Source organism: Puma concolor, chromosome C1 (assembly GCF_028749965.1).
Source record: "Puma concolor isolate L17-30 chromosome C1, mPumCon1.1.hap2, whole genome shotgun sequence".
Classification (NCBI taxonomy): Eukaryota; Metazoa; Chordata; class Mammalia; order Carnivora; family Felidae; genus Puma; species Puma concolor.
Genome location: NC_141674.1, coordinates 100668983 through 100696412, shown reverse-complemented (window position 1 = coordinate 100696412; position 27430 = coordinate 100668983). Strand labels below are relative to the sequence as shown.

Below are 27430 nucleotides of genomic sequence, written 5' to 3'. Positions count from 1 at the left end.
ATGCTGTTGCCAAGAAATGCAGTATCCACAAGGCGCCATGAAGGGAGGTCTGCCTGTACTGTAAAAAACGACACATAGCAGGGACGCCTGGGTGGCTCAGTTGGTTGAGCGTCCGACTTCAGCTCAGGTCATGATCTCGTGGTCTGTGGGTTCGAGCCCCACATCGGGCTCTGTGCCGACAGCTCAGAGCCTGAAGCCTGCTTCGGGTTCTGTGTCTCCTTTTCTCTCTGCACCTCCCCTGCTTGCACTTGCTCACTCTCTCTCTCAAAAATACATAAACATTAAAAAAAAACACACACACACACATAGTCCATTTTATTTCACAAGTAGCACATGATATCACAGTGACAGGAAACAGTGGAACAGCACTAGGTGAAACGATACCAAATACTGAATGCTGTGATGATGCCCATAACAGACACCTGCTCACGTACGAGGCACCTCCTTGGTCTCACGCCTGTGAGGGAGAACTGTTTGGTGGAGGCAGCTACAGAGGCATGGCCGCGGGGTCCACTCTCTGCTCTGCCCAGGGACATGTTAAAAGGAGCAGCCTCACTGGCGGGAGAGGCACAGATGGCACGGAGCTGGGACACTGGTCCCCCCTGAGCTGAGAAGAGAAAGGCAACAGACGGCGTTTTGAGCTTTTACTGAAGCTTTCCTACAACTGTCCTGGCGTTGTTTTCCAAAATTCTTGAACTCTCAGGCATTTTCTTTTTTCTGAAGTAGTTCATTAGTTTCTCTGTCACTCTTAAATAAGTCGATTGATTAACCTGACTGACTCACCAATTAGTTAACATGGTAACTGAGGCTCGATGACGCCTCCTTCCAGGGAGGGCCTAGGGCCAAGGAGGGCTCGGAGGGTCACGTGTAGGTCGCTCTCCCAGATCCTAACACAAACCAACAGCAGCACTACCCTGAGCCCGGTAAACAGGAAGTTAGATGCCAAAAAGGACTTTGAGGTCAGCCAACGTGAGCTTCTTGACAGATTTTCCAGATCCTGATAGAACCTGTTTGGCCAAAGTTTTCTTTTTTTCTTGAAGGTGTAAGATCTTCTCTTCCACTGTTCTCTCACAAATAAACCTAAAAAAATAGATATGTAACAAACACCCAAAACAGCATATTTAATATAACACGTTCAAACTTCTACTCAAGGCTTTAGTTTTTAAGATTTCTTCCTTTAAGTCTTCTCAGGTTTAGTTAAAAACGCCACGCTTAGAAGACCCAAACAACCTTGACTAAGTATATGCCCATTTAAAATGATGTGATGTAAATTATTTTGCGTTTCTTTCTGAAGCTGAGGTAACTGAAAAAATGCCAAAATAAGCCAAAGATATCTCCATCCAAAACTGTAGAGATCAGCTTCCACCCAAAAAGCTCAATCTTGATCAAGTCAGAAGGCCTTAAAGCTTATCAAATTTCTGCTAGGTGTATGTGTGCTGGTGTGAGTGCAGTGTCTCATTTCTTGGCTAATTCACACCGAACACAGGCTGTACAACCTGAAGAAATGCCACTGTTGTCATTCACTCGTTCAACACGCACTGATTCGGCATTTACAACATGCCAGGTGTGTAGGAATGGAGGGATGGGTACCTTGTGCTCTCAAAGAGCACACAAAGAAGAGAGACCTGAAAATAAACACAAGGCAGCTGGAAAGTGCTACAGAAATGTGTCCAGTGTGCACAAAGAGTAGAACATGGCGTGTCGGAGAAAGAGCAGGCTGTCCAGTCTGGCCAGGGCAAAAGTCAAAAGGACTCCGCCATGTTGTACCGCAATGGCAAAAGCTCAAGAGGATGGCAGGGACCACTTCGTGAGCGGCTTTGCGTGTCACGCTAAGAAATTTAGATTTGGAAGAGGGTAGTGGCAGTGCGGAGGGAAAGGAAGGGATGGCTGTAACAGACATTTAGAAAATGAAATTAATGGACTTGGTATGTGAAGAGAAAAAAGGGAGGAACATAGTCTGTGGCTCCAGAATTGGATATTCACAAAGACAAGGAATTCAGAAGCATCAAGAGACATGAGGCTATGGTATCCCATTTCCGTCTGCGACATTCTGAGTGCCTGGAACATGTCACAGTACTTGCTACACAGTGAGTGCTCAACGGGTATTAGTTTTGGGAGTTAAATGAGACGAAAGCACGAGTGAATGAGTAGGTGCACACTCAGACTCAGACGTTTAGCACGGATTTGGGTATCTAGGTCTGATGTGTCGGAGAGCTTGGGAATGAGGACACAGACTGTGGGCTCCCTGGAGTAGACAGGATTATCGATGGAGGTGCATACAGGGTGAAGAGAGAGCTAACGACAGGGAAAGCAGCATGTCGCTGTGTATGGCAGATTGTGGAATTCACTGATGGCCCTGACACGCACACATATACCTGGTACAGCACACAAGAATTTTTTGGCGTTATTTTTGCAAACAAGAACTCTTACGTTCTTTTCCACATGTCTGAAAGTATGTCAAAATAAAAGTTAAAAGCAAGAACTAAATAAATAAAGGGTGGGGAGGAGGATGCTCTCCCTAACCTAATATGCAATCTTGCAGGGACCAACCCCAAGGGTACCCCCATATTGCTTGTGTTCCCTTCCGGACTGTGGGTACAAGGGAGGCCGTGCCTCACGGGCATCGTTAGTCAGGCGCTCACCAAATACTTTACGTTCTATGAAAACACCCCCCAAGAAAGACTTTCACAAAAGTAAAGCTTGGGAAGGGGCCTAGGTCCCGGGAGGCCTTGACTTACTTGTGCACGACAACGTCTTTCTGCTGCCCTACTCGGTAAATTCGGTCACAAGCCTGGTCTTCGAGTGATGGATTCCTGTTAGAAAAGAGGCAAAGCTCAGAGGTGCTGTCGCCCTGGGCTGGATGGGCAAGTGCCCTGGGGAGAGCCAGCCTGCAGCTGCTTCCGGAGAGTTCCGGAGCTACAGACAGTGATCACATTTTTAAAGGGTTGAGAAAAGCCCATAGAGAAGAACAAAGGACAGAGACTTATGTAGCCCACAAAGCCTAAAACAGTTACCATCGGGCCTAAAATATCTGCAGAGCAAGTTTGCAAATCCCTTGACCTATGCTATGCTGCCCTCAGAAAGATTAGCTTCGAATATCTTCTCGCCCTCGAATGAGAAGCTCGGGTCAGTGTGCCGACAGAAACCCCACACCACCATCAGCTGACAACAGTTAAGTAACACAGGGGACGCCAATGCTCAATTTCGATCACTAACTAGCTGGAACCTCAACTTCAGATTGCTACCCGGGAACGTGAGGGCTGCCTAATGATCTTGAACACCGTTTTTAACTTTCATATCCTAAGATTCAACTAAGGGAACTTAATTTCTTGTCTTCTTTATAGATTCTCACTATCAACTTCAAGCTAGTTTCTCATCTTTCCTCTTTGAAATCTTGGACAAGATTTCTCCATTTCAAAACACAGCCATGTATGTATTTACGTATGTACTCAAGATTTTATTTTTAGCGGCCCCTGGGTGGCTCAGTCGGCTAGGGGTCTGACTCTTGATTTTGGCTCAGGTCACGATCCCAGAATCATGGGATCAAGCCCTGCGTGGGGCTCCGTGCTCAGCATGGGGCCTGCTTAGGATTCTTTCTCTCTCTTCCTCAGCCCCTCTCCCTCACTTGCTCTCACTCACTCTCTAAAATTAAAAAAAAAAAAAAAAAAATTTAATACATTTTATTTTTAAGTACTCTCCACACCCACTGTGGGGTTCGAACTCATGACCCTGAGATCAAGAGTCGCACACTCCACCGACTGAGCCAGCCAGGCACCCCCAGAAATCAGCATTTAACTCCCACTCTGCTTTCCTCCCTCACATGTATCAGGGAGTCCCAAATAAGACCAAAACACATTCTCCCAGAAGATGATAACAGGTTGGCCTGTTTGCGCCAATCTGGGCCGCCTGGAGAATCAGACAAAAGCCCTATTTGGCATAATTGGAAAACCCCAAACTGAGACTAATTATGACATTTTCCTCCTACCAACACACAAACTCATTTATCTTATGTCTAGGAAATTTGCTGTTATGCTCTCAATGTTGATGCTACGTGCAAAACCAATGGCCTTGTGTTAAGTGTATTCCTAACGTAATTAGAAAATTCCTTTTCCTTTTGCAGTAAAGCTGCTCCTTCTTTTTCAGGGTTGAAATTTCCTTGGACGTCAACAAATGTGTGTGAAATATGGTATTCTGAGGAGGTAAAACTGAGTGAGATAGCTCTTAGCCCTGAGAAAAAGCCCTCTTCCCAGTTTCCATGGAAACAGATGTCAGATTAACAATAAAGCGAATGCTATTTTAAGTAGTCACTTGAAGCCTTGCTTGCTCAGGAATTCAGGCCCATCAGCAGTCCTATACCCTGTTTAGCCCTGTACCTGTACACACCCATGCAGCGGAGGCATCTCCAGAATGCAAAAAGAGCATTCTCAACATAGGAAGTCAGGCCCCAACGCCCCTGTAGCCCCTAGATCCTCGTGCTATGCTGCTGACGATGCAAGGAGAATCCAGAATCATTACCAGTGCATATCCAGAAGAAAAAGATGGTTTCCTCCAATCAGGTTTAGGCCAACACCTCCAGCCGAGAGAGAGATTAGCATAACCTTCAAAAGAAAGCACAGCATTCCCTTTATATGGATTTGGCCTCCTACTACAGCTCTCCCTCTGTCTCAGGTTCAAGCCCAAGATCAATCCCTATCAAATTTCCTTCTGCTGGCCCAAAACTCTGAGATGTTATCTCCCATGCCTCACCTTTAAGAAAACTCACTTCGTATTTTTTTTGTGGGTCAACCTCAAAACACAAGGCATGCATGCCTGCCAAAATACACAAATACTACAGTTGAGAGCACTGGGGTGGCTGGCGCAGCGGACTTTCCATTAACCAGATTCCGTCCATTCCCTGGGTCTCTGCACCCCGACGCCTGCTGCTGTGAATGCTCCTGCCCATCAGTCCACCAAAGTTTTCCGTGTTCTTGCTGTTACTTCGTTTCTCCCCACACTCCCTCTCGTCAAACCCCCATCTAACCTTCAAGGCCTGCCTCCTCCACAAAGATTCACTCGGTCCAACCAGTTCTGCTCTTCCTCTGCTTCTACAGCCCTCATATTTTATTCTCTTTAAAGGATTTGCACACTTTGATACATACGCCAATAAATGCCTCCTAAATTAACAGCATGTGGAGGGAGCAAGGCAATGAATGTTTTGATAGCTGAGCTGCTACACCAGAATGCTCTCTGTATATAACTGAGAATAATTTGCTCTTGACTACAGAGCTCTGATGTGACCAGCTCGTACCTGAGGGCCCCTGGAGCTGTTAAATGCCTCCACCAGGTCCATCCTCTGTTTGGGGCTGACGGAGCCATCGATGGTGGCATAAGTCAGGCCGTGCCTCTTCAGGTGCAAGGCTACCACGTGCAGCATGCTGGTCCACTGGGAGACGATGACGCTGGAAGCAAGCGGAGAACAAAACATCAGCCCCAGGCAGAGAGGAAACAAATTCATCTGCAGGGCCTTCACGTCCCTGTTACTCTTAAGAGTCAGTTATCAAATGTGGACGAGGAAAGGCCTTCTGCTCCCTGGGGGGCAAAGGCACACGCTCAGGTCACATTGTAAGGTTATAATGCTGCTGGCTGTTTCCAGATCCAGGGTGCAATGTATCTCAAGCTAAAGGAGGTCAGAATAAAGTGGCGGCTAAGGACTGCAGCCTCCTAGCATTTGGGGGCCTAGTGCTCACCCAGAGATCTGTGGTCCTGCAGGAAAGGGATACAGGCCACCCTCCCTTTGCCAGCCACAACAACAAGATGCTGGGACATCTCTAGTCCCACCCCCCAGCCTCCGTGCTATATGTCTGTATCTATAACTACAACTATCTATAAATCTCTATCTCTTTTTTAGAGGAAGAGAATTGTAAGCAGGTTCCACATGCAGCAAAAGACCCACGTGGAGCTCGATCTCACAACTCTGAGATCATGACCTCAGCTATCCAGGCACCCCATAGGTTTAAGTTTTTAAATCAAATTAGTCCATATACACAAATGCAGGTTTGTAACACACAGGTAAGGATAACAAATAACAAATGGGTCCATGCACCCGACTCAGGAAAATTCCCAGCACCGTGGGGCTCCCTGATCCATGCCTCACCCCTGCCTTTCACATCTGTTACTCCCTTATTTTTCTTGAGATGTTTTCTTACCTTTTGAAAAGCATTTTAAAAAATATTTGTTTTTAAGAGAGAGCGTGTGTGAGCGAGCAAGCACAAGTTGGGGGGGGGGGGGGCGGGGCACAAGAGAGGGAGGGAGACGCAGAATCTGAGGCAGGCTCCAGGCTGACAGCACAGAGCCTGACATGGGGCTTGAACCCATAAACCGCAAGATCATGACCTGAGCCGAAGTTGGACACTCAACCAACCGACTGAGCCACCCAGGGCCCCAGCTTTTCTACCTCTTTAAAAAAAATGTTTATTTATGTACTTAGAGAGAGAGAGAGAGAAAGAGAGAGAGAGAGAGAGAAAGAGAGAGAGAGAGAGAGAGAGAGCATGCATGCGTGTGAGCAGGGAAAGGGGAGAAAGAGAAAGAGAGAGAGAGAGAGGGAGAGGATCCCAAGCAGGCTCCACACTGTCAGCGCAGAGCCTGACGTAGGGCTTGATCCCATGAACCATGAGATCATGACCTGAGTCAAAATCCAGAGTCAGATGCTTAACTGCCAGGGCCACCCAGATGCCCCCTATGGTTTTCTACTTTTAAACACTTCTCCAGGTGCTTAACTTACTCTGATCCTCTAGGGATTTCCTTCTGAATCAATGCCACAAATATGTAAACTAGAAATCATAGAGAATTTGTGCTCTAACTTCAGTGCTTTCTCCAGAGGATGATTTAAGGTCCTTGATTTATAAAAAGCTAACACTTAGAACTATCAGCAATGTCAAAGTTTCCTGATGAATTACAAACAATACTTGGATAACAAAAGAACACATTTACCTCTTTTGGGACCCTCCATTTCCTCGGATTGCCTCCAATTCCACCAACAGAGATGAAATCTGGGAAACGTTATTTAACACATGTAAGTTGCGGCAAATTCGCTTTTTTCCATCATCCCTCCCCTGAACTACTGAACTGGCCTCTCTGCCTCTGGTCATACCCCACTCTAGGCCATTCTCCTCTCTGCAGCCAGGGGGCTCTTTCTAAAATGCTGGTTTGTCACTTTCCTCCCCTGAAGGCCTGCTCCACAGGTTGTTGAAGAAGAGGACCCGTCCAATCTGAGCAACACCTGTTAAGCTTCCGAAGAAGCTCTCTGGGTATTTCTCACCCCCCTCAGAGCACATGTGAGTCCACATGGGCGCAGCTGGTAAGAACATGAGCGCGACTTGGGAGAGCCACTGGGTTCACTCTTCACGACTGCTAATGCGAATGACCTTTGGAAAGCCTGGAGGGCTGGAGTGCATCCCCAGAATGGTGGAGGAGTAAGAAAACCGGACCAGGAATCAGGAGACGAAGACAGCTCTTACTGTGCCGTCACGCAGCTGTACCCCTTTGGGACTCCTGGTGAAGGGCTTAGATTCGTCATCAGTGAACAAGCAGCTGACTCAGACGGACCCTTCGGTGCCCTCAGGGCTCTGTCCCATGCTGCTATTGTTAAAGAGGTCACCTCTAGACACCCTCACTCGCGAGGCTGCTTTCCTATCTGAACAAACACGCTGGGCAGGACCTGGGGCGCAGGACTGGACCATTGTGAATTCGTGGGGAGCAAAAAAAGCAGGCATATGAAACCCCTCGTGTCTTGGAGACTTGGGGCTGTGGAAAGTGCTCGGACTGCCACACAAACAAGCTGGCGAGAGGTCTCCCGAGAAAACTGTAGTGGGAGGGCCGGAGTCATGGTCCACAAGCTGGGGTCAAGTTCCAGCAACACTCTGCAGGAGTTTAGGTGTGTTCTACCCAAACTCCCTGCTCCACATGAAGCCTGAAGTGGCTTGAACCACTCTTTTTTTTTATTAAAAAATTTTTTTTTTTTTTTCAACGTTTATTTATTTTTGGGACAGGGAGAGACAGAGCATGAACGGGGGAGGGGCAGAGAGAGAGGGAGACACAGAATTGGAAACAGGCTCCAGGCTCTGAGCCATCAGCCCAGAGCCCGACGCGGGGCTCGAACTCACAGACCGCGAGATCGTGACCTGGCTGAAGTCGGACGCTTAACCGACTGCGCCACCCAGGCGCCCCAGCCTGAACCACTCTTAATGGGCTTGCACAAAGAAGTCTTGTGAATATATATCACCCGAGTATTAGATGAGGAGCACAGGTTATGAGGACTCTGAGTTCTAAGCCAAGAGCTCACTCTGAAGGTGCGAGGACATGAAGTCCGTCCACATACGATGTTCTTCTTATGTTTTCTCCCACTTGCTGGTGGTCAAGACCTCAGTAAATACTTTCAAAATTTAATTAAAATTAGTTCTTGGGGCGCCTGGGTGGCTCAGTCAGTTAAGTGTTTGACTTCGGCTCAGGTCATGATCTCACGGTTTGTGAGTTCGAGTCCCACATCGGGCTCTGTGCTGATGGCTCGGAGCCTGGAGCCTGCTTCGGATTCTGTGTCTCTTCCTCTCTCTCTCTGCCCCTCCCCTGCTCATGCTCTGTCTTTCTCTGTCTCTCAATAATAAATAAATGTTAAAAAAAAATTGTCTTTTAATTTTTAAAATTAAAAAAAAATTAAAAAAAAATTTTTTTTAAATAGTTCTTAAGTAACACCATTCCCTTGGCAGTGACCTCATTTCTAGTTATATATATACATATATATACATATATATATATTTATTTATTTTAAGTTATATATATATATGTATGTGTATATATACATACATACATACGTACATATATACATATATGCATATATATAAAACTATTATTATTTTTAAAGCCTTGGAAAAGAGGCCGAGGCTGGGAATGGCAGCTTCGACAGCAGCCGCGAGGGAGACTCGCTCCACTCTCAGGGTGCACAGCCTCATGGCGGATGCCCCAAGCCAGCCAGCAGAAAGGCAGGACTCAGGTTACAGCACACCTCAGCCTCCCTCTACCGGAATGCTTCAGCCTTAGGAAGCTTTCATGAAAACGGAACAAAAACGATTAACCAAGATAGAAGGCTATTTAGGAAATAACACTCACAAGACGGATGCCTTTCAGCAAGCCCAAGCAACTGGCGCTCAGATGGATTACAGCAGTCTCCAGGGTCAACCCTTTGTGGTTGTCCCTTAAAGCTTTCCCGAAACAAACTGTTGGCTCACTTAGGCCCCGCCACTGGCGTAAACCTGAGAGGCAGCCTTCCCACGATCCGTGACCAAAAATCTGCCTTGCTGCTGCAGCTGGCCCAGGTCACCCTCTGAAAGCCTAGTTTTACTCGTGAAATAGAGTCAGAATTTAAGACTGGAGGCAGAGCCACACTAGCTAAAATCTAACAGTTCTACCCCTGAAATGCAAGAGCTGTACGTGTGTGGACCAACGTGCCCCTCGCACACACGAACCTGCGCGAGGAATCCCAGTTTCTCTACCAGAACAGAGGTGACCAAAGTACCTTGCTGCTTGCTCTTGTGTTCTCAAAGATCTCCGCCTTGAAACATTCACCATTAAGGGAAATGATGGGAGAAGGTTCCGCGTCACAGAGTTCGGACAACGTCAAGGCACTGAGCTGCTCTTCCAGAGAAAGGACCAGGCCCTCGCTTTTCAGTTCTGCCGGGTCCAGGGCCTGAGAAGAATACAGGAGACGGGAACTGGTGGTGCATAGTCGAGGCAGCGAGACAGGTTTTTTGCCAAGGCAGTGATGACCATCTAACATTTCACACAGCCAACTGTCTTCTAATTCATCATCAGCGTCTCCTCAGAGAAACCCTGCCCAGAATGTACTCTGGCAAGTTTGTTCACCAGATTAAACATGAATCAAATGATGGCACTTCTCAGAGAAATGCCAGATTCCATGACCATTCTCTTTTCCCCAGCGGAAGCAGTACAGTTAATTAAGCTGTTGTCATCAAAACACATTACTACAGCTCCTCAGAAAGAATAACACTCATCTTAATTATGGACGTGCCTCTATCAGATGTGAGGGCCACTTTTCCAATTATATAAATACTCGAGTTTTCACAACTAGCCTTAAAAGCCCCAATACCACCAGAAGGCAGAAAAGACTAGTAGCTAAATTGGCTTTATGGCATCCTCAAATACCAAAGTATTCATGGATGGTTTTCACAAAATGACATTTTCCATTCTAAAATAAAGTTCATTTACAAAAAGAACAGTAAAAGCTGTCTCACGGGGCACCTGGGTGGCTCGGTCAGTTAAGTGCCCGACTCTTGATTTGGGCTCAGGTTGTGATCTCTGGGTTCGTGAGTTTGAGCCCCGTGCCATGCGCGGCACTGACAGTGCAGAGCCTGCTTGGGGTGTTCTCTCTCTCTGCCCCTCCCCTGTTTGTGCGGTCAAAATAAATAAACTTAAAAAAAAAAAAAACAACAACAAAAAACCTGTTCTCAATACTAGGGGAATTATCTCAAAATCAGTGAAAAGTAAAATAAGTAAGACTTCTCTTTTCTGCCCCACCAAAACCCAGAAGCACCCCAAAACGCCATTTCCCTTGATCCAGCGGCTGGACCCCGGAACAGAAGAAATGGACTTCTCTGGCAGCCACTCTGGAGATGCACGCAAAGGGCTTTTCTTACCGACGTCAGCAGAGAAAGGTGACAGCAACATTGGCGGAGTCTCAGCAGCTGTGTCAACAGTACGTGGGGGGTGCCAGACCGCTGTGAGTCCGCGGCCACAGAGGCTCCAGGCCCGCCGGACCCAAACTCCCGAGCCACTTCCACAAAGGAAAACAAACCACAAGAAACAGTGCAGGATTTAAAGCACAAATATGGGGAGGAATCGCCAACTCAAGGAGGCCATTGTGAACTTCTCTGATCTGAGATTCGGTAACACAGCTGTAACTGACTTCCCTACCAATTAAGCCAAATGAAACATGGGTTTTCTTTGCAGACCTACTTGCATTTTAATAAAGCGGATTTCAAAAGTAACTGAAAAGAAGTTTACATCACCAGGCCTGGTGCATGGAGATCAGCTTGGGTTGGCTTGGTTTGAGGTTCCTAGCTAAGATCGACTCTCTCAGATCAAGAATTCATAGTGGCGCCTGGGGGCTTAGTCGGTTAAGGGTCTGACTTCGGCTCAGGTCACAAGCTTGCGGTTCGTGGGTTCGAGCCTCTCATCGGGCTCTGTGCTGACAGCTCGGAGCCTGGAGCCTGCTTTGGATTCTGTGTCTCTCTCTCTCTGCCCCTCCCTCGCTCCCACTGTCTCTCTCTCAAAAATAAATGAACATTTAAAAAAAAGGAAAAAAAAAGGATTCATAATGTCCCATCTCTAAATCCACATTTTCATTTCTTGTATGTATTTATGAGGGTCCCACTGCTTACCTTTATTGAATGGATTATCAGGGCTTCTTCCAGACTGGTTGCCTCCACTTTCGTGCCCTGCTTTGAGGTAGGATTGCAGAGCTGACCTGCCTCAGATCAAAAGAGAAAATGGACATATAATGTTTGCTACAACCAAAGACATTTACAATGGTCACTGCTTAACTGTGCTTGCGGTAGGACCCTGCAAAATTATAAAGGGGAGATCTGTTAGAACAAAGCCAGGCTCATGGCAAGTACTGGCCAAAGGTAATGAAAACTAATTATTTTAAAAGCCAAATCATTTTTTAAATGATTGATAAGGGTTAATAAACACATTAATATTATAGAACATTATGTTTAATGATAACTTAACTACTAACTTACAACACATTAATGTAAATAACATTAATTAGTATTAGTTTATGTTTATTAATAAATACTATAATACTACATGAGTTTACAAAGAAAAAAACATATCCACACTGGAAGTGAGAGGTACCCAGGGGGAGAGAGTAAATCTGGAATTTAGGGAAGGACAAGAGTTTTAGAGACAGCATAAAGAAGAGATGACAAGGATTACAGAGCAGTTTCTTTGTTTAAGTCCAACCAGATGCTGAGTAACAGGTCAAAGGTCAAAGGGATGTTCTTTCCCAATACGGCCCCATAGGACCAGATAGAACTGATGTACAGTGACCACACTGTAGGGCTTCTATGCAAGGAAGAAGCCCTTGCATAGGCTTCTAGTGCCTATGAAGAACATAGTGTGTATATGAGACAGAGGGGAGTCGGGGAGTGGGTGGTGAGAGAAAAAGGGAGAAAAAACAAACAGGAGGAACACAGATATCCAAACTCATCGATAATAGCATAAATGCAGTTTGAGGAATCCTGTATTCCTCAAGCCTGGACTCACTCCCAAGCAGGGACAGGAATAACACAACAACAAATGTGAGGTGCTTCCTCACTGCACACACCTGGATCTTGCCAAAAGGACACTGTACACATTCTCTTCCTCTTCAGAGAGCTTTAATCGGTGCACCTGAAATTTCCGCTGGGGCAGCATCACCTGGAGGAGGAGAAAGCAGCCGGTGAAGTCAGACAAATGACCTGAGCATTAGAGAGTAAATCCCCACCGTGGACACTGGAAACCTAGCCAAAGCCTGGCCAGCACTTCCCCCTGTCCTAAATCAGGACTGCTGCGGGGCCCCCTCACAGGAAGACGGGACACTCAGAGACCCCCAGGAGCAAAGCAGATGGCTGGTCAAGCCAAGGCAGGGATACGGATACCCCCCTTCCCTGGCCTCGCCCAGGGACGCGTGAAAGTAAGATTACCAAGGGCTTGCCGGTGGGGTCCAGCTGGTCTTTTGTTCTCCTCAGCAAAAGGCTCTTGGTTAAAATACTTAACCGTTCTCCTCCTTTCTTTGAACCATTGTCAACCTGGCTCTTCCACAGTCGGATATCATCAAATGGTGAGCAACGGAGAAATCTGTTTTTGTTGGGGAAGAAGACAGAGAGTAGGAAGGAAGTATTGAAGGATAGTTCAAGGAGGAGAAAAGGGTCCAAGGAAACACATTAAGATGAGAAACAAATCAGGGGCGCCTGAGTGGTTCAGTCGGTTAAGCGTCTGACTTCAGCTCAGGTCATGATCTCACGGTCCATGAGTTCGAGCCCTGCATCGGGCTCTGTGCTGACAGCTCAGAGCCTGGAGCCTGTTTCAGATTCTGTGTCTCCCTCTTCTCTGACCCTACCCCGTTCATGCTCTATCTCTCTCTGTCTCAAAAATAAAAAAATAAAACGTTAAAAAAGAAAAGATGAGAAACAAATCAGATTTTCTGTTACATCTGTCAATCATTTTTAACAGTGAATTTCATAGCAAAGCTCTGCCAGACATATCAAAAGGATCCAAGTCAGTAATAAAGCCACATTATAAAATGTGAATTTTCCCATTAACATTGTCCGTATTGCTACAGCAAAACACGCAATCAGTAGATAGAATTTATTCCTAAAGCTTCAAAGGTTGACAGAGAAATTCCCTATCCTCTTGCAGGCGGACTTGAATTAAAGCAAGTACTTTAAAATCAGCATTCTTTTCTGTTTGCGTCGAATAAAATAGTAGGCCTGACCCTAGGACATATGCTTTAAAGTGGAAAAAGCCCAGAACATTCACCGGACTGAAGAAAGAGGGTTTTGTTTCCTTTCATTTTAATCCGTCCTGTATTTTTTCACACACAGGGGCTGGATGTCATCAAAGTCTTGTACCTGCCAATCAATCAACTGGTTATCTTCTCATGGATATTAATTCTTTTGTCCTTTAAAGGTTGTCAGGTTTGCCGTCTGCTATCCGAGATAATCTGGCACACTCTGGAACTTTATCATGAGATATGAAACAAGTATGAAGGGTTATTGACACGGTTCACACTGACATAATCCTGGAGAGTTTTACTCACTTCAGCAGTGAATACATGTCCAACAAGGTGTTCTGAATGGGGGTTCCGGTGACAGCCCAACGGGCGTGGGCCTCTAGCTTGCACACAGCTGTGGAAGTCTGCACTCGGGGGTTCCTAACACAGTGAGCTTCATCCAATATGATTCGAGCCCAGACTATTCGAAGCAAAGGTGTTTTTGCTATATCCTGGAAGAAACCCAAGTGAAATCCATCAACTGTATGGGAGAATGTACATGTCTTCAAGAAGGTAAGGGAAAATATGAAAAAGTATGGAGGATCCATTCTTACCTTCAAGTTTGAGGGCTTAAATCAGGTATACTGAAATAAGAATTGAGCTGAAGAAACCAAAAGTGGAAACTCTTAATGGGCAGAAATAAACAAGTCAACTTGAGAGCCCCCAACTTTCAGTTTAAGATGCTTAGTAGTAGAATGTTTTAACTTAAGTTCATTTTATCCTTTCTACCCACTTCTGAGCAATGGTCATGGGTCAGGACTACACTAGGTGTCAAGCCTGGAAATTCACTCACTCAATAACATATTGACCAGATTTATAAAAATTCACTAGAACTGTACTGATGGGTCTACTTTTATGTTTAAGATATGAAATCAGACTTAAAGGACAGTTCCTAGCCTCAAGGAGCTCACAATTTGGCAGGGAAGAAAATCAGGCATCCAGATTAGCATGATGTTTATATATTAAGTCCCGCTGGGTAATTCAATACACGCTGGAAAAATCTACTCAGTCCGGCTCACTGCTACATCCCTAATACCTGAAACACCATCTAGCACATAGTAGATCCTTAACGTTCGCTGAATGTGAAGAGTGCTATGACGTAAGTAAGCACAAGGTCTAGGAGAGGCATTTAACCAGAGGATTAAAGAACTCTCAAAGCAGGTATAACTAACTAACTAACCTAGAAAAGGAACAGAGGCAAAGCGTTCCACTCGGAGGGAGAACAGCATGACAGCGCAGGGCAGGTGTCCGCCCCTTGGTACAAGTGAGCATGAGGCGCAGGGGGTGGGAGACGAGGGACGTGCAAGTTCAAGTTCCTACAAGGTCTACCGCGTCCTGCAACAGGACTACGGTTTGATCCTGAAAGCAACGAGGAGCCGCTGGAGAACCTCAAACATTAATTATCAGCAAGAAGTCAAGAGTTGTTCTGACTGGAGAAGCATTCTAGAGATTAGCCCGAATATGGCTAGGTTAGTTCTTGGAACAGCACAGTATTTTCAGGAGAAAAAAAACCCCACGGTAACGACGCAATAAAGCCTCTGTGCTGTATAACTGGGACTACTTGGCCGTCCTAGCAAACATTCAGGGTTTTTTGTCTGGTTATTGTTTAGCTTCTGGCCCTTTTGTAGCCTTATTATTTGCAACCTCTTTTCCTGGGAGGTGGAGAGGCAGTTGTTAATGGCTTAATACAAAAATACTTGTACTAAAATACTGGTCTTCACAATGAATATAAAAAATACCCCAGGGTGCTTGGGTGGCTGTCGGTTAAGTGTCTGACTCTTTAAAACAAATTTTTTTTTTACTGTTTATTTATTTTTGAGACAGAGAAAGAGCGTGAGTGGGGGAGGGGCAGAGAAAGAGGGAGACAGAATCCAAAGCAGCTCCAGGCTCTGAGCTGCACAGAGCCTGATGTGGGGCTTGACCCCGAAACCACAAGATCATGACCTGAGCCAAAGTTGGACACTTAACTGACTGAGCCACCCAGATGCCCCAAGCACCCAACTCTTGATCTCAGCTCGGGTCTTGGTCTCAGGGTCGTGAGTTCAAGCCCCACATTCAGCTCCGCACTGGATGTGAAGCCTACTTAAAGAAAAAAAAATATATCGGGACACCTGGGTGGCTCAGTCAGTTGAGCGTCCGACTTCGGCTCAGGTCGTGGTCTCACAGTTGGTGAGTTTGAGCCCCACGTCGGGCTCTGTGCTGACAGCTTAGAGCCTGGAGCCTGCTTCACATTCTGTGTCTCCCGTCTCTCGGCTCCTCCCCTGCTCATTCTCTGTCTCTCAATAATAAATAAATGTTAAAAAAAAATTTTTTTAAATGTGTGTGTGTGTGTGTGTATTTACACACACACACACACACACACACACACACACACACACACACACACACACACACACACACACACCTAAGAGTATATACTCCGAAGACTCTAAAAATTGCAAGTGGGGCTTCCCATATTCATGTGATGAGTACCATTACAACTATAATGTAGTTACCATTATTAGTTCAAGAAAGCAACTAAATACTGTGCCAAACCTCAACCTTTACTACTGATGAGTTTGTCTAAAATAAAAGAGAAGGAACAGAGGAAAGAACTCTTTGTTTCCGCAGGTGGAATGTTTAGGCCATTCCTGCCCTCCCAGGAAGGTACCTTTCCTTACTCTGATGCTGCGGAAAGACTCCGGTTAAGTGAGGTGTGGCTCCAGTTTCCCTGGTGGCTCCCAGACTCACCTTCTCCGCGCTGGGGTTTGCACCCGGGATCACTCCCTCTTGTTTCTGTGTGGGAATCTCCTTGGTCAGAAGGTTATAGGTAGTGATCACGATGTCATATGTAGACAATCTGCACAGATATAACACAGAGTGAGCAGTAAACAATCCGTGACTGACAAAACAGGTGGGGATGACCCGTTTATAAAAAATGCAAGCGGCTGCAAGGACAGTCAGCAGAATTCGTTAACTCATGTCCGTAATCCACACACACATGGTTTGGGAGGGGTAAACTTTACTCACTAGGCTTCCTTAGCTCTGACATCCGATCATTTTTATAGCCTGCTCACTATTACTAAACAGCCTCCCTGTTCCCATCCCACGAGTCAGAAAGAAAAACCTCTGGCTGGCATCATCTTAAGCTTGATACAATCTGGCAATAACAGAAACAGCGTAGGATTGAGAATTAACATTTAGTAATGATTTGACCTAGACTGACACTGAAGTCTCAGGGAGGTAAGAAACTCTCAAAGCATTGTTCATCTATAGCTGATCTTTCATCTTATGATTCTATAACGGATTTCTGAAAACCCATTAACCCAGCTTTGACATTTGGGTACAAAAATACATGCTGTAAGCTTGGAGTTTACCTCTCCTGTACTCTAAACGTAAAGATTCTTAACAAAAGGTACAAATCTTTTTTCCAACGAAACGTAATATTGTGCACCTAGGCGAATGTCCATAAATGCTTCTGATAAAAATGATATGCCTAATTCAGAGGGAGTGCAGTCTACACATTGCCTTAGTCTCACACAGAGAAGAAGAATTAAGAATGATTCCAAACTGTCAACTAGCGCATTCGGAACACCAAACCAGATATGCTCAAAGTGCAAATCAAGTGAGGTGTAATTTATTTCTAATAAATATCTGGAACAAAGGCCACTGACAGCACTCTGCTGGAGAAGGCACACAGGCCTGTCACTGCTGCCCTGATACTTTTCATCTGCTGAGGCGACCCTCACTCCTGAGAGTAGGTGTATTGTAAGACTGAAGGCCCCCAATTGTGCAACTCACTGTTCTTTAGGAGGTCAAATTTCTAGTATTAGAGGTTGGGGAGATTATTCGGAAGCAGAAACAACTCTGTTCGTGACTAGATAGCAAGTATTCAACCCACACCATCACATCACAATTAGGAACAAAAAACAATTCCTTTAGAGGCTCCTGGCTGGCTCGGTCGGTGGAGCATGTGACTCTTGACCTTGGGGTTGTAAATTCAAGCCCCACGTTGGATGTAGAGATTACTTAAAAATAAAATCTTACCAAAAAATAATTCCTTGAAAAGCAAAGATTAGGACTAAAATGACCCTATGGGGAAGGATTTTCATTTCTCCTTCCTGATCATCTCCCTTCAGGAATTTGGTTAGGTCTCACCCTTAACCCTTGAGTCTAAAACTTCTTAGATGGTTCATATGTGAAAAAGAGCACCAGTCTGTATCACACAATCCTTAACAGTCTATCAGAATGCTCTGTAAGACTGGGTTGACTGGGCTGGCTGCATGTGCACGAACAGAAGAAGAACGTGAAGCTGGACTCAGATATTCAACAATGATGAGTGACTGTGGCAGATCCTGTTGTTCCAGAGGAAATGCTGCTGCTCCCTGGCTGACAACTCAGACACCTCAGGCTACCTCATATGGCAGCTCCTGTTGAGGACAGGGACAAGGATACAGCAAAAGAACACCATTCTCTTACAAGCTGCATCTCTTCTCACAGGTGAAGGATGCTGGGTTGACAACAGTGCCCTTGGTCTTCACAAATCATCAGCCCTGATTAAATGAAAGCCCAGGGAGAGCGGGGAAGGCCAACAGGCCCCTTCAGCCAAGATGCCGAGGGCTCACACCAACCGCCGTATTTCCACACTTACACTTTTGCACGTTGTTCCCGATTGGGCCCATGATAGAGACAGACTCTTAGTGTGTTGCTGCCCACACGTTTCATCACCTCGTTCTTCCAATGATGGATCAGGGAAGCAGGACAGATGATCAGCGTTCCATGGGAAATGAACTCGGAGGAGTCTTGAGGGGGGAAAAAATCAGCACCTCGTTACGCTCATTCAACCGTCTCTGACTCCTTGAAGGCATTTCCTCTTTTTCTTGACTTTCATTCTTTCAATCAATATTTTAAAAAAAAAAATTTTTTTTTTTAATGTTTATTTATTTTTGAGACAGAGAGAGACAGAGCATGAACAGGGAAGGGTCAGAGAGAGAGGGAGACACAGAATCTGAAACAGGCTCAGGGCTCCGAGCTGTCAGCACAGAGCCTGATGTGGGGCTCGAACACACGGACCGCGAGATCATGACCTGGGCCCAAGTCAGACGCTCAACCGACAGAGCCACCCAGGCGCCCCTCAATCGATATTTTTAACAAACTGCTGCTCTTACTTCCACGCACAGGGTACCACAGAATGGGAAATAAAAGAGGTGATCTGTCAACTCAAAACACGTATATGTTTTCACACAGTACGTGGCCTCAGTCTAGAAAAAACAATATGCTTCCACAGTGGCGAGGAGGCAGAGGTAGGATCATTTCCTATCTCGTCCCGAGTGGATTCGTCACAGGAGAGTATTATTTTCTCTGAAAAGTGTAATTTAATTACATCCACATTATAATGTAAGTACAAAACCCCTCAGAAAAGCCAAGCTTGCTTTGGAATGGGTTAGGGATGGAGTATTTGTACCATTGCCCGCACCCCCATCTCTTTGCATGAACCCAGGGGCACAGGACCCGGCTGCGACCGTGTTCATTAGAGGCCCTGAGAATGGACGGCAGATTTAAAACAGTCCTACCAACTGACCCACCAACTGTCTTGGCGGATGTTAGCAACTTCCACGTGATGTGGTGATGCCAATATGTTACATGTAGGACCTTTAATGCACTTGCACATTTTACTTTCAAACAGAGGTTGAGATAAGGTAGAAATTGTCTAGAATTTGGAAACTTCTGGAATTTCAGAACACTTGGAAAACAGCTTCTGCTATGGTGGCTAAAATCTGAGGTTGTGACAGACCTTCCTTAAGAAAACAATATATTAACTAATTTGTACCTAACAGAAATAATCATCAGAGCCCTTCCAGCGCCTTGGCGCTCTCTATAAAATTTTTTCTAATTACAGGTCAAGCTAAGTTTATAGCAAAAGGAGAAATGACCACTTGTAATTAAGCAGATCTAGCATCAGAAATGACGGCACAGGAATGAGTCTAACACTAGTTTTCCAATAGATGAATTAAGTATGACCAAACGTGTTCTTTCAGAGCTTAAAAATGTCTACTCTTAAAAATGTCCACTTAGGAAAGAACAGGCTATCTGTATACCATCTTTGGAAAGCCAGGTCAATGCCAGGTTTTTGTCTTCTTCTTTGTTTTTCTCCCGATTCTTCTGGGTCAGGATGAGTGCAATCATTGTCAGAGTTTTTCCTAATCCCATATCATCCGCTGGAAAACAACAAAAATCGGACAGTCCATTACTTAGGGCAAAGCATCACCTCCACTTGAAGAGAGAAGCCACTGGCAGACCTCAGCCCTTGCTGTGCTGCTGGTGTGGATCTAGGTCCTTTCCAAGCCTGACAAATCCTTCACCTTGTGTTTGAAGATGAACCCTAGCTCTTGCTGTTTACTATCTAGATCAAAGGCATTTACTGTGACTTTTGCAAAACTTAGAACTTAGGACTTAGATTTTATTCTAGTCTGCATGCTGAAATGTTACTTAACGGATGCATACGTGGACATCTATCTCAGTTTGGTGGTATTGCCTGGTCTTTTTAATTTCTTACTCCGCCAAAGCAAAAGGATCCAGTAGATGGAGTTCGTTCAAAACACTCCTTCTCCATTCCCTTCATTTATTCATCAAAGAGCGCCATAAATGAACACTTCTTGGGTGGTGTCATTGTGCCAGTCACTGAACTTACCTAATTTATTGTTTGTACCCTATAGAATATTCTCATCCTCACCTGAACAGTTTCAATAAGCATTCTGACATAAGCAGAAGTAAAATGTCACAGCATGGGTTCTGGTTCGCATTCTGGCCCTGCTACCATGCAGAGTTAGCACCACACATCTGACCCCCATCCCGGGAAAGGCCCACTGACAAGGTCGGCCCTGGGCTGGCGTGTGGGAACACGAATTCAAGCAGGGTTCCCACCGTTCCCAGACCTTGTAAGAGCGGCTCACTGTGCCTAAACTGTGCCCCCATGATGTGGTTTATGCTGCACAGCTGCTTTCCTTCTGGGAGTCTGGAATTTCAGGACCCAACAGGCCGGAAGCTGCCATCGTGGCCAGTTCCTAGTAAACACCTGGGGCCCAAACTTCCCTGCTTGGTAACATCTTACATGTGTCATCACAGCTCACCCTGTGTGACTTCACTGGGAAAGGTCTCTGGAAGCTTGCACCTGGTATCCCCTGAGCTTTGCCCCATGTGCCTTTTTCCTTTGCTGACTTCGATTTCTAGCAAATCAAAATCAATTTAATTAATTAATTAACTTATTTAAAGTTTGTTTTATTCTGACAGAGACAGAGAGTGGGGAGGGGCAGAGAGAGAGAGGGAGAGAGAGAGAGAATCCCATCAGCGCAGAGCCTGATGCGGGACTCGATCTCACAAGCCTATGAGATCATGACCTGAGCCGAAATCAAGAGTTGGACACTTAACTGACTGAACCACCCAGGCGCTCCTACTTTTTTTATTTTGTAACAAATCACAGCCATGAGTACGACCACATGCTGTGCATCCTCCTAGCAAATCATCGAACCTTGAGGATCCCCAACACAGCCACTTACTAGCCATCATGGCCGTCTGTCATGTTTTCTAGAAGCTGAACCCCTTGGAAAATTTTAGTTTGAGGAGTCTCCAAAGCAGACCTGGAAAACTTACTTTCTAGGGTCCCCTGCACCTAAGGCCCTGGCAGCGTGACCTGGCTCTGGAGATCACATGCACTCAACTCACGTAAGATTTCAACTCAGATGTAAGCAACGTGAGAAATGAGGTTCCCTGTGACATCCTTTCTGCACGAAAGGGTGGGGACAGGAGTCTCTGACTCTAGGGTGGCAATGCTCTCCTCTGGTGCTTGAGCAAAGCAGCCATGACAGTTTCCACAGGACACTGAGTTTATTACTTGGCTTTGGCCATGCTCCTAGATATCTGGTCTCCAGCCTGGCTCTCCACATCTCCCAGACACTCTCTGTGCCACCAGAGAATGAACTCTCCTTCTGCTTAATGAGCCACAGTCAGCTTCTACTGTGTGCTACCACGACCTCACCTCTTGAGTATGTTGCTTTTCCCACCCTGCGCCTCAGTTTCTTCATCTGTAAACAGGGGGGATCATAGTGCCCACCCCAGAGCTGGTGACAGGGTCAAATGAGGGGGCATCTCTGGGTGACTCAGTTGGTTAGGTGTCCAACTCTTGATTTCAGCTCAGGTCATGATCTCATTGTTGTGAGACTGAGCTCCACACCGGGCTCTGTGTTCAGTGTGGAGTCTGCTCAAGATTCTCTCTCTCCATCTGCCCCTTTCTGGCTCACACGTGCTCTTGTGAAAGGGAGAGGGGAGGGGAGAAGAGGAGAGAAAAAAATTACAAAACATATGTCGACTCTTATCATAATGTCAGACTTACCCAGAATTCCTCCATGTGGCTTCTGACTTTCTCGCCATAGTAACCAAGCCAACGCCTGCTTCTGGTGCAGTAGCAAAGGGACCTAATAGAGGTAAGAATCAAAAGCTGAGTACAAATTCCTCATGAGGGGCTGGATCCGGACTACACGGACTCCATGCTCTCCGATTCTCGTGTCTGGAAGTGATCCTCCCAATATCCTAGCTGTCACGGGGCTGCTCACTGCTCCTCGGATGTCCCCGAGTCCGCCTCTGACCTAGGGGGACCATATGTCCTGGTGTGCCTGGGACAGACTTGCACCACCAGCCAGCATGTCTATCAAGAGCATCTATCAAGAGCGTCCCCTACCCCCTCAAGGGAGAGTCTTGGTGTGTCTGCTTTGATCGCCAGGCAGTTTCTATTGCTTGCTGCCAAGACCTCTGACTGGCCACCTTCCTTTCACTGACGAAGGCATTTCGATGGCTCTTCCTTATTTTCCTTTAAACGTGAGTCTCCACTCTGTAGGCAATGTCCTAATCTACACTGTGAGTCCTAAATTTCAACAGCCCTGTGACTGACACCCCCTTCCAGTCTTTTCTCACTCCACTTTATCCTGTGCTCTGCCACAACAACAATCTTCAGAAAACGCCTCGCTCAAAATTCTACAGTGATTCCGTCATTTCTCTTGAGCTGCTTCCCTATGCCAGGCTGCATGGCCAGGGCTGCCCCGCTCAGTAGCGCCACCTGCTGCCCTCGCTCTTCACTTGTTAATAATCGAGCCCCGTATCTCCTCTCTGACGGAGCCTTCGGCTTATACCCTCTCGGTAATCTTTAGCCTGCAACTTCTTTAAGGCACAGAATAGGCAGGCAACGAAGAGCTCTTTACCTAGAGTGACTTCTCCTTTATTTTGATTCCTCTGTATGCTGCATACTGTCTGCGGTCCCTTACAATGCACACTGTACTTCTGTTCTTGCATCATTTTCTGGCTGGCTTATATCTGTTGCATGTGCACTCCCCCCAACTAGTTCCCTAAGAGCACAATTCCTTCGCATCCTCGTGGCACCCAGTGAAGCTCCGTAAACGGATCTTTTACTGCTATAGACTTCTATAATTTTATGGCTTTAGGGAAAAAAAAACTATTTTTTTTTTCCTCACTGCTTAGCAGGAGGAGAAAATACAAGAGAAGCCGCGAAAGCGTTATCCGTAGGAAAGATCCACCAGGACGGCACTCTGCTGGGCAGAGACCCAGGGTCTGTGGGTGCAGGGACACTCCGTGCCAGGAATCTTCCCCGGCTCACCTTCAGCCCGGGGGGATCCTCTGCCAAAGCTGTCTCGGCAGGCCGCGACTCCAGTGACTGATGTAGCTCGTCAATGGCTTTACTTATGATTTTCCACACTGCGTGAGGGCCATCTGGTTTCGGAGGGCCTGGGGACAAACAGGCGTTCACTCAAGGTGTCACAAATATTTCACCCCGGCAATTCGTGGTTCGCCAGATAATCAATCTGCACGGACTACAGATTCTTGCCTCTAGATTCTCCTGGCCTCCCAGGCCCCTCGATCCCCATTTTCTGTCTGTTTAATCACACATTCTAATAAAAAGCAAAATAACAGAAAGGATAATAAAGAGGTAACTTGTAATGTTTTGGATGTTTCTTTTTCCCCCCAGCTTCGGAGAGGTGGCAGAGGAAAAAATAGTGCCATTGTTATTTCAGGAAGAAAAGATCCTCGGGGCTGGACAAAGAAGGGAAGTCAGCAACAGGGAAGGCCGAGCTAGTGGAAGTCTGTGGATATTAATTCGGGCAGAGAGGGAGACAGCCCCTGACATGCGTGTCACACGCTGACCACCCTGAGCCAGGCGGTATTAGCTCCCTCGTCCCACAGGGAACAGCTAGACACGCACCTCAGCTGTTTGCAGTGTCAGGGATGAGGTGTCCCAAATATGGTTTCTAGATAAACGGCAAGCAATTAACCATCTAAACGTTACAATATTTTTAACGTTTACAATATTTTTAAACGTTACAATATTTTTAAACGATAAACCATTTTAATGGAATGCTTTCCAAAACGTATTATATACTTTCTCACCTTAAGACTCTAACATAATTTCGTTTTTGTCCAGGTGACTCAGTCACCATCATGCTCACTGAATGATGCTCTCACAGCAGTACTCTCAGCCAGGACTGTCCTGCTACTCAAACACACGCATTTTCCGTTCCCTCTTAGACAAGCCTCAGCTCGTCTGGCACCGAGCCTATTTCTTACCCTCTGTTAACTACTGCTCCTCGACTTTCTCCCCTTCCTTCCTCTTTCTGCTTCCTTGCGTCTCTCCTTTTCTCTTTCTGTCCCTCTAGAGGTCCTCAGCTGGGAGAAAACTGGCCTTGGCTTTTCCAGTCGCTGCCAGCCCACCTAACCAGTGAGCTCATCAGGTCCCAACTCCTGATCCGCAAACCAACCCATCTTAGGACATATCTGAGGCTCTAATGGCATCGTTATTTGCGGTTACTTCTGAATCACTGTTTTCTGGAAAGTTTAGGACAGAAGCACTAATTTAAATAGGGTGGCTCTGCCCTCGGTGGCTCTTTGGTCATCAGCTTGACTCACATCGCTCCTCTCCCCTACCTTAACACGCACACAGGAGTGCAAATGTGCCCGCTGGTCTGCCTACCTCGTGGTGGCGTGGGTTTGAGTTTTCACTTACATTTACCAGATGATTCCCATGTGCCGGCCACTGCGTTGACTGATCAAGGCCCGTGAACAAGGCAGGCACAGAAACCTAAACACTGTGGAAACCCGGCGAGCACCACAGTCTTTATTACAGGGGCAATTCACAATTCCAGAATGGCTTCTCTCTTCACATGGGCACAGAGACACCTGCTAGGCAGCATTGAACTTGGAGGTGTAGCAATTCACAGCAGGGCCAGGCCCTTGGATCTTACCTCCATAGCACCCGCTGGATCCCCCAGCAGCTAGCGGGCAGACGGCCTTCAGTCCTTGAGAACCCAGAGGCTGCAGTCCCTGATCATGCAGGGGTAGGGGAGGCACCAAGCGAGGGAGGTCAGTGGCAGTTTTGGTGAGGTTTCTCTGCTGTGGTACTTGAGTGTCACTCTTCTCATTAGTGTCTGTTCAAAAACCAAACAAGGAAAGAATAGACTACAGTTGAGGAAAGCAAAGGAATTATCTGTGTGGGAGGAGGTCAGGAGAGGGTGGGACCACTTCTATTCCCATGAGCCGGGAAGACCTCAAGGGCACAGCATTGAAAGTCTCTTAACCAATGGGAACGAGCGGAGTCCACAGGCAATGCAGGAAGTTTTTCTAAATCACAAGTGTAATTCTGAAAAGCTCAGAAGTAGATCATCAAAAGGAGCGGTGAATCAATCAGTGTCTTCTCTATCAAAAGGGCTTCTCGAATGTCTCTTGTAAAGTTCACACAAACCCTGAGTTCTGGGGCGCAGCCCATCTCACCTGGCTCTGGGGAGAGGGCAAGAGCTCCCAGGGCTTCCTCCAACTCCCGGATCTGCTTAAGCAACTTCTGACCCTTGTCTGGAAGAGCCTGGAGGTTCACGGATTTCAGTGTGCTCTGAAAAACACCTCCTATAAGATCCTCTCTTCTCCAGTTGTTAGAAAAACAGTTGCAAATTAAAGTACCCTAAAATGTGAAAACTGAAATTATGGTCCATTAAGTGTATGTGTGAAAACAATGTTTTTTTTTGTTTTTTGGGGGCTTTTGTTTTTTTAAACCCAGCTGATCTACTGACCCTGAAAATATAAGCCTAGGCAAAGACAAACTAACCACCTGCAAAACCTTTGTCCTATTAACCTATCCGACTGGTTTGCGGCCCACAGAAAGCAATGCTCTGACCTTAGAAACAAAGCACACGGGTGGCATCTGGGTGGTGCAGTCGGTTAAGCGTCTCCTAAATCTCAGCTAAGGTCATGATCTCAGTTTGTGAGTTTGAGCCCCACATCAGGTTCTGTGCTGATGGCATGGAGCCTGCTTGGGAGTCTGTCTCTCCTTCTCTCTGCCCCTACCCCGCTAAGCAGGTGCACACACGCTCGCGCTCTCTCTCTCTCTCTCTCAAAATAATAAACTTAAAAAATTTTTTTAAACAAAAACAAAAATAAAGCACACGGCAGGTCAGCAGTTACCTTCTTTTGTTTCAGTTGTGTCGTGAGGTACACACGTTGGGCTGCCGGGTCTGAAGGTTCTACCTTCTTGGAAACTCCTGAGGTGGCAGATGTGTTTCTTTGCACGCTCTGACCAGGGAATGAAAGGCGGTTCTCATTCTGTGAGTCCAGAGTCAAGTCAAAGAGCAAGGGAGGCTTCAGGCAAACAGCAGTACCTTGCCCACGGTCACCGTGGCTGGAGCCCGCTTCTGGGCCCTCTCCCAGGGGGCGCAACGCAGCGGCTGGTGCGCACTGTGCGGACGGTCCTTGTGGGGCAGGCACATCCTGAGGCTCCGAGTGCTGATCGGACTGCGTGCTTGGGTCACCCCCTGCCTTTGCTTCTCTAGCCTCCCGGCTCTTGGAGTGCTCTTTGTTGAGGCGGCCCCCTGTCTGGGGCTTGATTGTTGGGTTCTGATCATGAGTAATTCCAGGCAAAGGCTTGGGTTCCTTTTCCCTCAGAGGCTCTGATGTTTTTTGGACATGATGACTCTCAACATTTGATTTCTCCTGAAGAGATCCGGACGATTTTCTCAGCTCATCGCCGTGGCCCTGTTTGGATTCAACCCCAGAAAGGTCTCTTCTGTGCGTCCCTTTGCTCTCCTTTGCTTCATACTGAAACTCTTTCTCCACTCCATGCTTCTCTTGACCTGCAGCTTGTTTTTTCTTTACCTCCAGGCCAGAGGAGAGATCGTTCTTCATCCAGCAGTTGGATTCAGCCTTCCATTCCTTCTTTGGATCCAAGAACACATCTCCTTTTTCCTTTTGACTCTTGTCAGCCATCTTTTTCTCACCTTCGCCTTTGGTGAACTGTTTCCAGAGAGACGGTTCTTGATTCTTGTCAAGTACCTTGAACGGGTTTCTCTGCTGGTTGGAAGGATAATGAAGTGGCTCAGAGGCGCTCTCACACTTGTGGGTTACAGGATGTTCTTTGGAACTGGGCTCCTAAAAGACAAAATAATCTTCATATAAAACATCAATGCAAGCTTTCTATCTAGAATGCCTTTCCACCCCCCCCCCCCCAGAGGAAATGGAAACAGTAGTCCAGTATTTCTGAACATTCCTGGGACCATTTCTGCCTCTAGGAAAGACCATGTGCCTAACTCAGAGAGTATTAGTTTCTGAACAGAACTTCCAACACTCGGTTCCTTCTCTGATCATGACCACTGCTTTCCCAGGCTTCAAGGACAAGCAGTGACCAAATCAAGTGCTTCTGCAATTGTAATAGCCACACTGTATACCTCTCATGAAAAACTATTCTCTTGGATGAACCTATCCCCAAACCTACACAATACCCTCAGCTTGCTTTGAGTCTGGCTTTAGGAAGGTTTCATTGTG

The 27430-nt window shown here is 46.4% G+C and overlaps 1 protein-coding gene across 5 annotated transcripts in view; it reads right to left on the bottom strand.

Annotated features, from left to right (window-relative positions):
* Positions 1 to 301: 301 nt before the first annotated feature.
* The window catches only part of TTF2 (transcription termination factor 2), a 41829-nt gene continuing 14700 nt past the window's right edge, over positions 302 to 27430 (bottom strand). For 2 of the 5 annotated variants that reach the window (XM_086717930.1, XM_086717933.1), the window contains 19 exons: positions 26078 to 27037; positions 25394 to 25508; positions 24868 to 25050; positions 23229 to 23356; positions 21954 to 22035; positions 19663 to 19782; positions 18216 to 18366; positions 16316 to 16424; positions 13853 to 14037; positions 12738 to 12891; positions 12380 to 12471; positions 11430 to 11515; positions 10686 to 10822; positions 9548 to 9718; positions 6970 to 7028; positions 5288 to 5438; positions 4516 to 4598; positions 2739 to 2813; positions 302 to 1080 (listed from right to left, as the gene is read on the bottom strand). In XM_086717930.1, coding sequence (XP_086574056.1) covers positions 936 to 1080; positions 2739 to 2813; positions 4516 to 4598; positions 5288 to 5438; positions 6970 to 7028; positions 9548 to 9718; positions 10686 to 10822; positions 11430 to 11515; positions 12380 to 12471; positions 12738 to 12891; positions 13853 to 14037; positions 16316 to 16424; positions 18216 to 18366; positions 19663 to 19782; positions 21954 to 22035; positions 23229 to 23356; positions 24868 to 25050; positions 25394 to 25508; positions 26078 to 27037 — 3186 coding nt within the window. In that variant the 3' untranslated portion in view covers positions 302 to 935. Of the gene's footprint in view, positions 1081 to 2736; positions 2814 to 4515; positions 4599 to 5287; positions 5439 to 6969; positions 7029 to 9547; positions 9719 to 10685; positions 10823 to 11429; positions 11516 to 12379; positions 12472 to 12737; positions 12892 to 13852; positions 14038 to 16315; positions 16425 to 18215; positions 18367 to 19662; positions 19783 to 21953; positions 22036 to 23228; positions 23357 to 24867; positions 25051 to 25393; positions 25509 to 26077; positions 27038 to 27430 lie in introns of those variants that run through there. The other 3 variants (XM_086717931.1, XR_015255033.1, XM_086717932.1) reach the window with 3 other exon arrangements.